Source organism: Thermobia domestica, chromosome 8 (genome assembly GCF_964235325.1).
Source record: "Thermobia domestica chromosome 8, izTheDome1.hap1.1, whole genome shotgun sequence".
NCBI lineage: Eukaryota > Metazoa > Arthropoda > Insecta > Zygentoma > Lepismatidae > Thermobia > Thermobia domestica.
The window spans coordinates 105,314,665-105,331,273 of record NC_137461.1 but is presented as its reverse complement, the minus strand read 5'-3'; the positions used below and the strand labels follow the sequence as shown (position 1 = coordinate 105,331,273).

General features: G+C 34.6%; 1 protein-coding gene across 2 annotated transcripts in view; it reads right to left on the bottom strand.

Moving 5' to 3' along the window:
* Window positions 1-553: 553 nt before the first annotated feature.
* LOC145693111 (carboxypeptidase D-like) overlaps window positions 554-16,609 on the bottom strand; it is a 116,437-nt gene continuing 100,381 nt past the window's right edge. For both annotated transcript variants that reach the window (XM_081768816.1, XM_081768817.1), the window contains one exon: window positions 554-4,753. In XM_081768816.1, the coding sequence (XP_081624942.1) occupies window positions 4,638-4,753 (116 nt within the window). In that variant the 3' untranslated portion in view covers window positions 554-4,637. The remainder of the gene's footprint in view (window positions 4,754-16,609) is intronic.

Genomic DNA, 16,609 nt, shown 5'->3' with positions numbered 1-16,609 from the left:
TCCAACGGCGTCCCACTGAGCTAACACAAGCGCTCCACGAATAATACTTGTAGCGATATATAGCGGAATTTAAGATAATAATTACATTCATATCCACTGCAAACGCTGTTTTTGTTCTACTTTGACTTTTATTTTAGTGCTCAGCAGAGAATAATGTTCTATGTCTTAACTTTCACCATTCTTTTACATATGGAAAGATTCGTTTACGTATCTAAATATTCCATTAAGTATGGAGAGCAAAATGACAAACAAGCATGTGCTGGCATTAATACAGTTTCGAAATATTGTATCATTAAGTATTTCAATCAATGTTGCTTTTTTATATATAATTGGTAACAAGTCTTATTATATTTAAAAGAAGAAAAACACATCTGCAAGATTTTTCCCGATTGCAAAGGTTGGCTTCGAGGTTCGAACCTGGTTTACTTATCCCGAAGATACCCGAAGTTGGACTTAGAAAATTTTTGCCTCGAAACAGCAATAAAGAATGCGCTCAACCTTTTTGAGACAAGGTGTACATAGGGGAAAACTCACTATTAAAAATAAATAACGATTTAATTCTTCGAAATGGTTTATTTTACGACTATTAAAATAGTATTTGTCGTTTTAAGAAAGATCAAGTCAAAATCTTAAATTTTTAAATCAGTTAACCTAAAGCAGATACAAATTATTCACAATACCAATCAAAAGCAAGTGCATTTATCATTAAAAAAAAAAAAAAAAAAAAAAAAAAAAAAACTCCATTCAATTTTGACAAGTAATAATAACAATAATAATAATAATGACATGAAATGAAACTAAGGAAATGATGAGAAGCTTAAAAAATAATTAATTACATCACTGTGAACCTTTAATGATGGAAATTTTGTTTTTCTGTTTGACTAGACTACAAAATATTTTTAACGTCACTGAACATTTACAAAGACAAGACCAAATACTCTAAAATTAAAAAGTAGCTGCTTTTGAACGTTTAAAAGAACTTTAAAAATAGTGCATTGTACTTTAATTTGTTGGACAATCACATTTTTTTCATCAACAAAGAAAAAGGAGTATCAAAAAGCATTTCTTTTTTACAACAGTAATTGCCTCCCTACCAGGAGAAAATATGATTGAAGAAAGGTTCATTGTAATAACTTCGTAGAGCTATGACAATTAATATGATTTAATTAACGATACATATTGTACTAAATTTTTCATTATAAAGAAGAATAGACAGAAATCTATCACAAAACATACATATAATCATGCAACACTTCTGAGTTCAAATACAGTCTTTTTTAGGTCTTTCGATTTACTATTTAATATACATATATATAAAAGAGTATATCAATTTAACTTCACATCTTTTCTGGATTACACATTTAATGAATTGGAATGTTGACATTTCAGATTCAGCTTTAATTTTATGAGATAAAACACTCAAAATTACAAAAAATGCTCGAACAGCTAATATACACGTATTTAAGACTACATCTCTCGCTGCTACGCAAAACCGATACAATATTTTAAGCTAAATTTATGTATTATATTTACAAAACAACTTTTGCAAAATGTTTATAAAAATATACTACGTGAAATTATGCAGAAATCTACATTTATCTAATTATCGAACATGTTTCTGTGATTCTGGTCTCCAGTTCGATTCCCGATGAGGACACAGAGCCTCGAATAAAAATTCAAGTGATTGTTTGGATCTCACTTTAAGCCGTGGGTCACATCTCACACCCTCGCTGATGCGAAGTGCCATAAACATACATACATAAATCAATCAAAGTTGGAGGCAATCTCCGTAGCCTCAAGGCTCAATGGACATGGCCTGTTCGATGTCTTTAATATAAACATGAATATTGGTTCGGAACACATTAAGTAGTAGGTCTAATCTTTCGTAACTTCGGTGTTCCATGGTGATGTAAAGCAAAAATCAAATACAATTGTTTAAAAGAAGAAAAGACGAAAATCTCCAAAACGAACAGCCCTACAGAATACTAAAACACAGAACCTTTCTTCATGGCATAAACAGGACAGGTAACACGACTGTTAACAATGAATCACACCACAGAACAGATTGGCAAGATTTAAACAACCATTATGGACCATACAAGTTAGCAACTTAAGTCTTATATTGTTTATCAATGATTTCGCGAACTTCACAAATTATCTTTCCATTTCTTTTTCTTGCAAATATTTACGACAGGTTCCTATGTCGTTTCCTATCATTATTTTCATGAACTATAAGCATATAGTAAAAGTGCATTTGCATTTGAAACTTGTACAATGTCACATCGTTCTATCACAGAATGAAAAATATCATGAAGAGTTAATCCAAATTAAAAAACTATATTATATATTTATCATGAACAAATTGTCATTTTCTGTCTATTTGGAACATGTTGCAATAAATTTTGTTTAACACTTGAAGAATTTGTTGCAAATATGTTACACTTGGGCCTTTTCCAAACGTTGCAGCTTCAAAATACGCAATCGGTTCTTAACAATAGCAAGGGGAATTGAGCTTATCTCTACTAAATTGAACATAATTTTAATACTTGGCAAGGACGAAGGAAAACAAGTGCAATGAAAATATAAAAAATAAAATTATAAATTTCCATGGAGAAAGTTATTTAACTATAAAAGAAAATTATATTTTAAAATCATTATCTAAGTTCTGTGCATCCTTAACAACCAGTGCTGCCATTAACAAAGTAAGTATATGCATTTTATTTACAAAAAAATAAACACAGAATAACTCCGTATGAAATACACATGCCTTTGTATTATTTTTAATTTCTAACAAATGTAGAATCCATATTTCACAGCGATTGCCAGCATGTTGAGGGTCAAATTGACCCATATAAAGAGTTCCATTTTTCGCAAAAGTTAGTAGTCACTAAAAGCTCTTTCATTTTTCCTGTTTAAATATTTAAGTGCTTTGATTGCATTTTGAACTCTTGAGCTCTGCTTAAACCAAAATGAACAAGACAAGCATTCTTATCAGTTAAAAGTAGCCATACGTTCAAACATTAGGCATGTCCATTAAAAATATATTGTATATACAAATACATATAGACAGACATACACTCAAACACACGCACGCGCACTTAGATAAATAATAATAATAAAAAAAAAAGACAAAATAAAAGGAACAAGACGTGATGAATATGTGGTAAACTTCAGTCAATTAGAATCGGACATTACAAAGAAAGGTACTTCTAGCATGAGCAAAACGAATTCATTTTCAAGATGTTTGGAACGTCTTTATCTTTTAATGCACACAATTTATATTGCACTTCCTACTCAATTAGGAAATATATATATATTTCCTCATTACTGTTGATGGTAAAACAAAAGCGAAAGCGAGGCTTTATCACAATAAATTATAAGAAAATTATAGACAATATTTACAGCTTTTGGCTTGAATGAAACTGCTTATACAAAAAGATCTCTTTTATAAAAAAATAAATTCTTTCCTTTGAGAACATTATACTTTTCACACCAAAACGGTTCTCTCTGTATTTCTTTCAAGTTTTTATTATATAAAGTAGCAATTACGCCAGAAGAAAACTGTACTACTAATTCTACACTTTAAACAACTTCAACTTGTTTCACAAACGTAAATACCAACACTGAACATCATATACCAACATCTTTGAAGCTATCCTTAAAATGTTTCCATAAACAAGGCAAACTTTCATTAATTGAAATCATTTTCAGTATATATGTCGGATCTACGAAGTATGTTAAGTGAAATTTTGTTCTTGCCTGTACATCCAGAAAACTATTCTAGATTTAAAATATTCGTGTTTACAGTATAATTTATTCACACTATACTGCACGCTCAACAAGGACCACAATTTCACGCTCCATTGAGATTCGCTGAAAACAGGCGCACAAAAGATTTCGTACAATAGTGAGTACAAAAGACTAATCTTAACATTACTAGAAGACAAAATTGTTTCCTTCATATTACACATTTTTTTCTGAAATTTTACATTTAATTTTCATTTACTACCAGTTTTATGTTCATAGTCGGCTTTATCTTACAGGAACTTACAGTTTGTTAGCCTCGATTTGCCTATTCTAAGATATATTATACATAAAATATATTAACTTCTTAGTCATTTTCACTTGAACTATAACTATGTAACATATTACTTACTATTCATTGGTGCGTCAAAGAATTAATATATACACGGATAAAACTAAAACTATACATATTGGGGTAAAATATGGTTAGATGTTCATCCTGGACAAAAGTCTCTTTTAAAACACACAACAAAATATTTTTAAAATATCCACTCAGTGGATATTACTTTTATTACAATGCGTATATAAACTTTCTTAATAAGTCCTATTGCTAATAAGACACACGGCAACTATTGCTTTCTGATACGCAACACGTGGTGATTACGTTTTCTGATAACGAAAATCACAAGTTATTGAAACTCATTAACTGATGACAAAATAAAGAACACGATTTCAAGTTTTTGCTCTTTTGACAAATATTCACAACTATGCATATCACTAACAACATTACATTTGGAAATGTCAAATAATCATAAATTTACGTTTGCCCAAAAAGTAATAAAGTCTTGAAAGTAATAATAATTTGGAGAGTAGTTTTGTTTTCTTCGTAAACTTTAATCTTGTTCAATCTTTCTCCATTCTCTGTTATTACGAATCAATATTTCTACATCATCATCTTCAGATGAAGTATCTTCATCATCATGGAAAGGAGCAGTGGGACCAATATCATCTATAAAAATGAAATTAAAAATAAGACAATAGTTAGGTGTTATTAAAATTACCTGCTTTCAACATTCAAGCTCCTTCATACACTTTCATGTAGTAGGAATGTTCACGATACAAGAGACAATGATATATGGTAGGTATGTAGGAGAGGACAGGTGCATGTATTCGTGAAGCCTTCTTGCTGTAAACTTTTTTATCAAAAGTAGGGAACCATAGAGCAGTAGAGCTAAAGGGGTACAACTAACTCCAGAACTAAATCGGTACTTGAAACGATCTCTTTCTACAATCACAGTCCAAGGAAAACTGCATAACCTCAACATCCGCAGTCCGGATACAATTTCGTCGCCGCCAACGCAGTAGCGCAAAGCGGTATTACCGAGAACTTAATATATGGACCGTCAATGAGAGTTTTTCAAGTTGCACTTCCCACGATTGCAACCGAATCAGTACCCCACACATCAAAGACGAGCACTTTATATGGTCCGATGACTTATCTTCTTTTCAGCAGCCGAGTTTTTGTATGACGAATGCCCAAAAAGGTGAATAATGTGAAATGTTTACTTCCTACCGTTGAACATTGCGTCTGTGCTAGTGTAGGACACAATTTTATTATTAGTTTGATACATTGATTTGCTATTAGTTTTAAAGGACACATCACTACCAGTGAAATTACGATATGTGCACAATTAGAAGACCAGGTGCATCCTACGATACCCAGTTGTCCGCTAACAACGACGAAGTTTTCCAAGATGACCGCCAATATACACAGCCAGGTTTGTTCAAGTGTGGTTTGAGGGACATAATGATAAACTTCAGCACTTCCTCTGGCCGACTCAATCACCCGACTTGAACACTATTGAACACTAGTCGGTTTTAGAATAGAGAGGCACACATTTATTACTCATGCAACTGAATGCTACACGTCATGAAGAATGGTCCACTATTTCTCTGGAAACTAATTCACGAGCTACATACTGTACATAAACTCAATTTCGTGACAAATACAATTGTACCCCCAAGCTAAAGGCGATCTAATAAAGGTACTAATAAAGATAGTTTGCATTTTGTTACTCCATTATTTTGGTGAAGGGCATAATCGCGGGCCATTAAACTGAAATATTTCTTCCCCCCCACTATTTTGGTAACTACATGGGATATCTTAAATTGTATGCCCTCTTTAAAACAAAATATCTCCCCCCCCACACTATTTTGGTAACTACATGGGATATCTTAAATTGTATACCCTCTTTAAAACAAAATATCTCAATTAAAGGAGATGGACATATGAATTTTGTGGTGTTATGTACCTCAAGGACGTAAATATTAAAAATGACCAAATTCGCTCTAATACATTATCCACGACGATGTATAACAGGGTGATATACCGATATTATTTCAGTATTCGTGATTTTTTGGTGTACACCGTGTTCTTTACAGTTCCCCCCCCCCCCCCAAAAAAAAAAAGTTAAATACGGAAATCGAGGTGGATACTTCACAGCACTTCATTTTCGTCTTATCCATTTCTCAAGAAATATATGATCGAGAAAATCCCTCACATCGTGATGAAAGTGGGGAGGTGCTCTATCTTGTTATCTTCATTGTCAAAAAAAATTTACATCCTTAAGCTATATAACACTTTTCAAATTGTACACCTATCTGCTTTACTTAGTGAGATATTCTGTTTTAAAGTGTGTACAACACAAATTTGAAACATCCTCTTTTAAATAGACAATAAACTTGGCTTGTATTGTACATAAAATCTTGACATAGAAACAATGAAATACCGAATCTCATGTGCCATATTTTCCAGTGTTTTGAACTTCCAGAATCGACTAGAACTCGTTTGTTCAGACTTGAAGTCGACATTTGTAAATGGGAAGTGATAATTTTTGGTCAAATTCGGAATGTAAACCCGAAAATAAGAAAATTTTTCTCCAAACATTTTTTTGTTTTCTAAAAGGCAATCTCTGCCCCAAAAAACGACCTTGAAAAGACAATGGAAAAATTAATCTAATACACAGGAAAGCAGTCATTACCCCTTCTAAACTTAAGGAACGTGAATTCTATCATGTTATTAAGTATAATTAATTCCTAATTGCTCTAGTAAATCGTGCAATTATCAATTTCCACAAGAGACCGGAAGTCGAATTATATAGCCCTTCTTAGCTTCTGAACTGGAAAGTATAAAACTAATAGTTAACTATCGTTTTAAACATTTTTGCATAATGTTTCCTTTGTCCCTTGAGTAACGCTGGAATTAGTAGTTACAGTAACACTCATCTCGTCTTAATTTCGAAGCCATTTCAAGGATAGATAAAGCCACTTTCGGAAAAAGGTTTGGATTAAAATTTTCCACATTCTATTTATATATATATAAAATTTCCAGTCCAGACAGAACATTTATGTTTTATCATGTTTTGGTTTTATTTTGAAGGCCGCGTACAAATTAACGGGTTCATAAAGTGTCCTGAAATTCGTGAGTAAATTTCATGGTATACAATTCATTCAGGAATGTGAAAACTTCTGACTATAGACGACGGTTCGAAGTTTTGTATGACATTAAAGCGTTATGGGGTCAAAGGTCAAAAATGAAATTATTTTTTTCTTTAATTTAACGTCCCACGGTAATACTCGTCTGGCTAAGGGAAATGATGACAAAGCAAGTGAATGATTATAGAAAAACTGGTGGAATGAGAATGTGGGAGGAAATGGGAGTACCTCGAGAAAACCCACAAACACGATGTTGTTCATCACGAAATTGATTGGCCGGAGATCGAATCAGAAACCCCCTGGTCAAAGGTCAAAATGTGATTTTTCCTTATGAGATTTCAAGGCTAAATATTGGTATAATACACAACTTTTCAAAATGTTGATCTTTAACCGCACAAATTGGTGTATTTGCATTAACTTCCGATGTGAAGCAATATGGTAATGAGAAATTTGGTATTGTAATATTTGACTCCTAGCAGCTCACTCGTGATCTTTGCTACATATTTCAGCAAGTTCTCGCAACAACCAATTTAACCGAATAAAGTATAATTGAACATACAGATGAAAAATCTATCCAACAAACACTAGTCTAAGCTTAAAAATAAGCTAATCAATGTCAAGAGGTCGAAGGTCACAAAGTTTATGTTTTCTATTTCAGATACTGTACAATATTAACATATTGGACTGATGGAGCAACAAATTGGTTATGTATAAAGATTGAATTAAAAAATAATACTTCGATAGGTTAAAAACTCGGACTCCTTACCTCTACCTGATCATCTATGACCTTAACATTAAATTCAACACCTTAACGTATAAAAATAAAGTATTTGAGGAATATGTAATTCAACACAGAAAATGGATCTACCCAATTTTTAGCTTAACCCTTACAGTACGATCATCAGTGCCTAGGGAGGTCAAAGTTTATGAAGCAGGTGATCAGGTGATTCCCACTTTAATAGATGGGTACATTGCATATATCGCTTAGAACAGACTTGAACAGAAAAAAAAATATGCATACTATTCAGTCAGTTCCATAATTTTCTTTTATCCTTGACATTTATTACTTTGAATACTAACCTAACACGAAACACTTTCACGGATGTGGACTTCAGGATAATTTTCTTGGTATTAAGAAGCTTTGAATTGTAATTTAAGCTATAATTTTAATGCTATTTATTGACTTCTTACATCGTTACCCTCCTTGAATATATTTACGTAATTCTGAATTGGCACAAATGAATTTTCTATGACACAATCAAGAATACTAATATTTTAAGTTTTTTCTAATACAATGCATTGGTTAGTTATTATTTATAAGGAGTACATTCAATAGTGGTATTAGTATAATTCCATTAAAATTTTCCACTCTTCGTTTTGTTTTAAGGTAGCTTAAAAAATTTCCAAGCACCCTAGTTAAATTTTACGCTTTTCCAAAAATTTTCACAGCCACAAGCAAACATAATTTTCCAGATTTCTAGAATCTGTTTAAGATCTACGAAAAAAGTACAGAAAATATTTTTCTTATATTCAGAAGGGGAGAGAGGAAAATGGATCGTTTCATGGATCATCACTGGGTAAGCAAACAATAACAACGTAACAAAACTTTTCGAAGTACGGGCTTTTCAGATTCTACAGTGAAGAGAGCTCAAAAATATGGGAGAAGTGCTTATTGTATGCACACCCAGTGATGTCCACTGATAGACAGATGATTGGACGCTGTGGATTGAAGCCAAATTAAAAACTAAATACGTTTTTGCCACGTACCAAGGCTAGTCAAAAAGTAACGCACAATCTACAGTGACTCGGTAATGATAAGCACTAGAGAAATGAAATTTTGTAGGTAAAAGCATTGGTCCTTTAGTATCTACCCTATATCTAATATTTATTTTATTTTGTTGAAGGTAAGATATCATCGGTGATCAACGTGAAATCCTACTACGCCAATCTACAGTGATCGAATTCTTCTACAAATCAAGGGATAACTCATCAACGTAGACTCACAGTTTAAGATGTCGCCAGTCTATGGGGAAAACACAGTGAATTGAAGTAATATGTACTGATGGCTTCCAAGATTTCAGCATGGTGATTACAGCATCCAGGAGCAGTTACGGTCAGGTAGACCATCAACACCAATAAAAATGCATCAGCCATTGAAACACACCCAAAAAGACAAATGCATCATCATGACATAGATCATGGTGCACATAGTTATGGGGAAAAAGATCGCTATTAAAGCTAATCCAAACACTGAAATATAGGGGAAAAAAATGCTCGCTGGGTTCCATGGTTCCTGACAAGAGATATGATGCAAACCAGGAAGAATGAGTGTGATGATTGCAAAATTTCCCTGGGGGACTGTCCAGGATGTTTTCATAAGGTCATCATATGTGATGAAACTTTAATAATTCAATTCGATTCAGAGAGCAAACGGTAGTTGATGGAATGGAAGCATTCACGACCTCCACGTCGAAGGAATCTGCGCCTTGGCAGGTCACACACAGACTGATGATAACATTCCTTTGGGGTTACAGGGAGGTGATTTTCATAGACTTTCTCGAACACAGAACTATTCTGTTTGCCATTGGATACGCTACAACAATTTTACGCACAAAGAGGCCAGTGTTATAGGAAAAGAATATCAAGCTGCATCACAATATCGCAAGACTGCATTTTGCATTAATGATAGTTCATGCAAATTAGTCACTGGATGGCCAGTAGTGCCACAATCTCCTACAATCCCGACCTTGCGCCATCGGATTTCTATTTGTCTGGACGACTGAAGGCTCGTCTGTGTGGGAAAGTTTCGATATGACAACGAGCTCATTGTATATACAGGGTTCATTATGAAAGTAATGAGCATTGCTTTAGAAAAACTGTTTTATTGTTCCGATTGTTACAAATCTTTAAAATTCCTCAAAATACGTTCCTTCTGCATCGATACACTTCTGGAGACGTGTTTTCCACGCCTGGAAAGCATCTTTAAAGTCCTCGGCTGAAATGACTTTTAAAAACCTTGTAACATGGGTTTGAATGTTCTGCACGGAGTCCCAATGTTTTCCTTTGAGGTGTCTCTTCAAACGGGGAAACAAAGAAAAGTCACTAGGAGCCAGGTCAGGACTATAGGGGGGTGGGGGACCTGGGGTTCTGCTCCGGGTCAGGAAGTCGACGACGGTGAAGGCGGTGTAACTTGGTGCATTGTCGTGGTAGAGTTTCATTGAGTCTTGGATGTCACTTCGAACGCGGGCGACTCTGCGTTTCAGTCTCTTGAGCACTTCTAGATAAAATCCTGCGTTGACAGGTTGTCCTGGTGGCACAAAGTCGAAATGGATGATTCCTCGAACGTCGAAGAAGACAATGAGCATGGTTTTGATTCGGGATTTGCTCATGCGCGCCTTTGGGGGGGGAGGGAGGATGAGGTGTGCCACTCCGCACTCTGCCTTTTGGATTCTGGATCGTATTCGAACATCCAGGATTCGTTTCCAGTTACGACCGAGTCTAAAAAGTCCAGATCACTTTCACACAATGCCAGCAACTCCTTGCAGCGCAAAACTCGAAGTTCTTTTTGTTCGTTCGTCAACACCTTCGGCACAAGTTTCGCACAGACCTTTCGCATTTGCAGGTCCTCGGTCACTATCCCATGTACCGCAAATGTTGACATGTTTAGGGTATCCGCGATTTGTTGAATGCTCACACTTCGGTCTGAGCTCAACATTTCACGCACACAGTTAACGTTGTTGTCGGTCCTGGCCGTTGTTGGGCGTCCAGAACGGGGCTCGTCAGCGACCTCCTCCCGACCCTCCTTGAACGACTTGTACCATTTTCCGACCTGCGATCTTGACAAACACTCCTGCTTGTAGGCCTCTTTCAGCATCTGGTAAGTTTCCGTACCATTCTTACCCAACTTGACGCAAAATTTTATGGCGTAGCGTTATTCGAGCGAACCCTCCATCGCGCCGTGTTACAACTTGTAAAAACGTGCTTCACGCGGATCGACATCCACACGCTGTCACTGCTCGCAGCAGACTGACTCCGGGCGCATTTGGAAGGACAGACCACCCACTACTTTTTCCGCGCCGGCAGCCAGATTGTTGAGTCAGGGTAGCATCATGCTCATTACTTTCATAATGAACCCTGTATGAAACAATGCTGTAATGATCAATATCAAGAGTTTTAGAAATGTGTATTTTTATGGAAAGGAAGATGACTGCATTGCAGTGAAGCAAATGACTCACATATTGGGAACATACCAAAGGACTAATGTTTCTACCTACAAACTTTAATTTCTCTAGCGCTTATCAATACAGAGAAACAGTGAATTATGCGTTAACTTTTCATACTACTATCTACTAGGCATAATTATGTCGCGCCATTCCGCGTGATTCTGATCATACTTTTTCTTTTCCCCACTCTTATACCTTTTCTCATAATTTATAACCAAACATTATGGACGACTTTGCTTTCCCCAATTTACGCTTGTTATTATCATATTCATAGCACTCACTGAATGTTTTTAAGACTATTTAAGATACTTTTTTTCCTTATGCAAACTATACCAATATTAACCATAGTGGTGGATCGTGTGGGAAGACACACCGGTAAGAAATAAAAGTTTTATAGCTTCAAAATGTAATTAAAAAAATGTACAAGGGATGAAAAAAAAAGTGGCAATATATAAATCTTTCGTGAACCATTTATTGTACGATTATGAGACTTCTACAGGCCTTCAACGTAATCCTCTGTTCAACATAGCATGTTGTACCTATTGTCAGATGTGGGGAAGTCGCAGCATACCAGAAACTGTGCCTTCTTCGTGGATGTCTGCAAGAAAGCGCCCTATAGCTCGAAGTATGGCACCTCTGGTGCAGAAACGCATCCCGCGCAGTGGTTCTTTCATTTTAGGGAACACATGAAGGTCACATGGACTCATGTCCAGTGAATAGTGGATGCTTTAGAATCTCCCACCCCCATCGTACAAACAGGTTCCTCACAGTACTCGCGTTGTAACAACGGGTGTTGTTATGCAAAACAATGGGTGGATCCCTTATGAAGTTGAGTCGTTTCCTGCGCAGTGCAAGACGATGTTCCAGAAACCTGCAGTAGAACGCTGCATTGGTTCGGAGGAACTGCATGCCGTAATATGACACCACGTACATCGTATGTCACAATCAATATCATCTTCACATTCCCCAGTTTCTGACTCTTCTTCGGTCGGGAAGATGGTAGGTGGAGCCATTCATTTGATTAGCACTTAAGTTCTGGTTCATAAGAGCGCGCCCATGTTTCGTCAAGTGCGATAATCCTGTCCAGGAACAAGCGACCTTCCCGTCTGTAACGTGCCAAATGATCATCGGTGAAGGCGTATCTGTGCCATACCCACCGGGATGCAATTTTTTCGGTAACCAAGGACATTGTGCAACACATTCAACATTGTAGTGTGGGATGTTCCTACCTTAGCCAATTCCCTGACAGTTCACCTCCTGTCCATATGCAGCAAAGATTGAATCAATTCGATGACTCGGTATTCGATCCCATGTCGACCCTCACCTGCTTTTTGTTGCATACTATCATGTTCTGCAGAAAACGCTGCAACCCAACGTGCCACAGTCCGATAGGGAAAAATTGTCATTACGGCATGCTTCACGTAGTCCAGAGTGACATTCCCTGACATTGTTCAAACTTGGAAAACATCTCCTTTCGAGCGGTGTCATTTGACAACATACATTCAAAAACACACTCCACTACTATCACTGCAGCATTTACCCTAACGCCGCCACCCGAATTAAATTGCTCCACCCACCTACTACATGTATTGCTAACAGAAGCTAGAACCAAAATCCTTGCGCGGGGTATCTTTTCTCCAGCCCTCGTACACAGTGTACCACTAATCAGACATTAGTACATTTTCTTTGCTTACAAGTAAAGGGTCCAAATGGATGAATCGAGTTGCGGGATGAAATTTAGTGCGCCTAATAGAGGATGTGAAAATATGTATATGTGCAAAGTTATAGCGGCTGAGTACCATAAGAAACGGAGGGGGAGGGAGACAAAGTTGGTGGGAGAAGGGTTATGCTATGTTATTGAAATACATCAATTAAACCTTTGAATCGGGAAAATATTGAAAGATAGACAATGCAAACCGTGCTAGTTTTACATATTGGCAAAAGAAGAATGGGCAGATTAGATCACGAACTTCCGCTGCCGTCTTGAAATCCGACATTTTGAAATTGTGATATTTTTTGAAATGGAAATGTAGTCATGTGATATATCCATTAGGGCCAACATGCTCCCGAAAAATCAATTATGAACTTTAGTTATCGTTATTTGTACTTATTTCGAAGATTTAGGATTATCTTTATAGTTCTTTACGAACATCTTACTCTTATGTTGAAAATTTGGATTACTCACGAAATCTCATGTAAGTTAAACATATATACAAGCCAAGAAAACTAACAGTGAAATTTGATAATAATAATAATAATAATAATAATAATAATAATAATAATAATAATAATAATAATAATAATAATAATAATAATAATAATAATAATAATAATAACAATAACAACAACAACAACAACAACAACAATAATAATAATAATAATAATAATAATAATAATAATAATAATAATAATAATAATAATAATAATAATAATAATAATAATAATAATGTAATAAAATACAACTTGGATATCAATTTACACTGTCAGTTTTCTTGGCTTGTGGATATGTTTAACTTACATGTGTTTTCGTGATAATCCAAATTTTCAACACACGAGTACCAGTCTCCTAGATTTTCGTAAATAACTTTAAAGATGATCCTTAATTTTTCAAATAAGTACAGTCACTAAATTTCACAATTGATTTTTTGAGAACATGCCGGCCCTAATTGATATATCACATAATTATCTTTCCATTAAAAAAAAAAAAAAATCAAGATGGCGGCGAAGGTTCATGATCTACTCTTCCCATTTTTCTTTTGTCAATATGTGAAACTACCACCGTTGGCACTGTCTATCTTTCAATATTTTCAGGATTCAACAATTTATTTGATGTATTTTAATAACATAGTATAGCCCTTCTCCCACCAAATTTGACTCCCGCCAAAGTTTCTTATGGTACTCAGCCGAACTTTGCACATATACATATTTTCACATTCTCTATCTGGCGCATTACACCTCATCCCGCAACTCGATTCATCTATTCGGACCCTTTACTTGTTAAGACAAACAACTTAGATTTGAAGAGATACAACTTTAATTTTTAATGATATGTTTCCCCTTAGGAGCTGTCACTTATTAAACTACAAGACAGAAAGAAAGAAATACCACCAACGTGAAACTCCTACTTAAGGCAAACTACTGCGCATCTCAAGATTTAGTTCATCTAAATTTTTCCGACCTGTTCAAACACAGTCTTTTACTTAACAGAGTTACCTGCATAATACTAACACGTCAATGAATCAATAATTATTATTTCGTAACCACCACTAACAGTTAACTGTGGTACTTAAATAATCACTGGCACAATCTTTTGCCATTAATTGTAGATTAACTCTGGTCCAATATATCAGTCTATTACAATCCCCCGCCCCCAAATAATATATTCTGGTTAAATATTCAAAACATATCAGAAGAAAAGTTGTATTAGGGAAAATCAAAACATAACTGGTCCAAACAGGTTTAAAGAACATGCTCTCTTTTTTTCAGGGAGACTTCAAAGCAATTTCAGAAGCAGGAATTTAGTGAATAACAAAACCAAACACGCTACACTAAAACACGTTTAAAAAAGATCTACCTTTAATAAATTAGATGACAGATAAAATGTTGATCTATCTATCACCTTCATCTTGCACTTATGCGTTTCTTACCAATACGGAGAAGCCTCCACGCTATGAAAAGATATGAAAAGAATAAAGTAGAAGAGAAGAAAGTATGCTACAAAGTAGTCGAAGAGTTGTCACAAGTCATAATACTTTAAAAAAAGAAAAATAACACAGCATCTATTTATTTTTTCATCGTTCAGATGATATTCAGATAAAAATATCTAATAGCTGTTTAATTTGCATCAATCTATTTTGTTAGACTCTAAGGAGATATATTCATTTTATCACGTCATTTTTAAGTAGCTTAATTTAGTTATCCAAAATATTGCAGTATTTACGTTTCTTTTGAAACTCAATATATACGTACTCCTGTGCACTTACGGAAGTTAATAGAATACAAATCTTACTATAAGCTTTTAATTACAAATTTATACCCAAGAGCTACGAAAAAAAAAAAAAAATGTACAAAGGTGATCAACTGCAATATTAGTTAACCTAATCATATGGTTACCTTCAAAAGCGTATTTCCTCTATTTCATTTCCTTTCAACAATAATAATTTTGCTCATAATATGACCAAATGATAAAATGATACCATGAAAATACCTTCTGGGCTTTCTTGCATTAACTTCAGTTTAAAGGATTTGCTTTGACACGAAGGTAATCTCTCATTAAATCATAGACAAATTTTATCATATTTCTTTAATGTGACTGCATAGTACTTTCACTGGCAAAGTTTGCCGCTCGGATACATAGTTAAACATCAATAATAGACGACAGTACGTAAAGACACTAGCAAAGGAATATCCCATACATATTTCTTTCATTAATAATTTTTGGAACAAACAGATCACTTTGAATGCGAAATGAAATGAAATCTTTTGTGTTTAAGATGCTATAGGCCTAGTTATGTCCTTTAGATTAAAGGAGAGAGTATAATTGCATGGAATGATAATCGCATAGAGATGGCGAACAAAATATTATGCGAAAAATTAAAAGAGAACCAAGGAAATTGGTGATAATATTGTCAACCACAAATTCATACAGTATGGGATAGAATCTACTGTCTTTCTTACAAGTGAACATCCTGCACTTGTTCACTCCGTTTTCCTTTTCCTCAATTTATTCGGAGGATAGTCTTAAGCAATATGGAGACGTGTGTTATCTTTAAGTTAAAGAAAACTTCTAAAATTGATCTATTTATTCAGTGATTACTGAAACACATAAAAAGTTCTTATGCATTTTTAAACGTGATACTAGTTGTATATTAAAGACGTACTATCAGAATAAACATACAAAACAAGCTTATAAATTGACATTTATAATATGATGATTAACATTTTTCTAACTTCATAGTTAGAACGTTATTGTATGGAACGATCTCAATAATTAAAGCTCCCAATTAAAAAGAACGGATAATTAAAGGAAATCTTAACTCAATTGTTAGGTGTATTTATTAAAAGTGAATTTCAAAAATAGTGAATTATCGTAAACAACCGTTTATTATAGTGAAGATGTAGTTTGTCGCAATTTAGAAATCATGAAC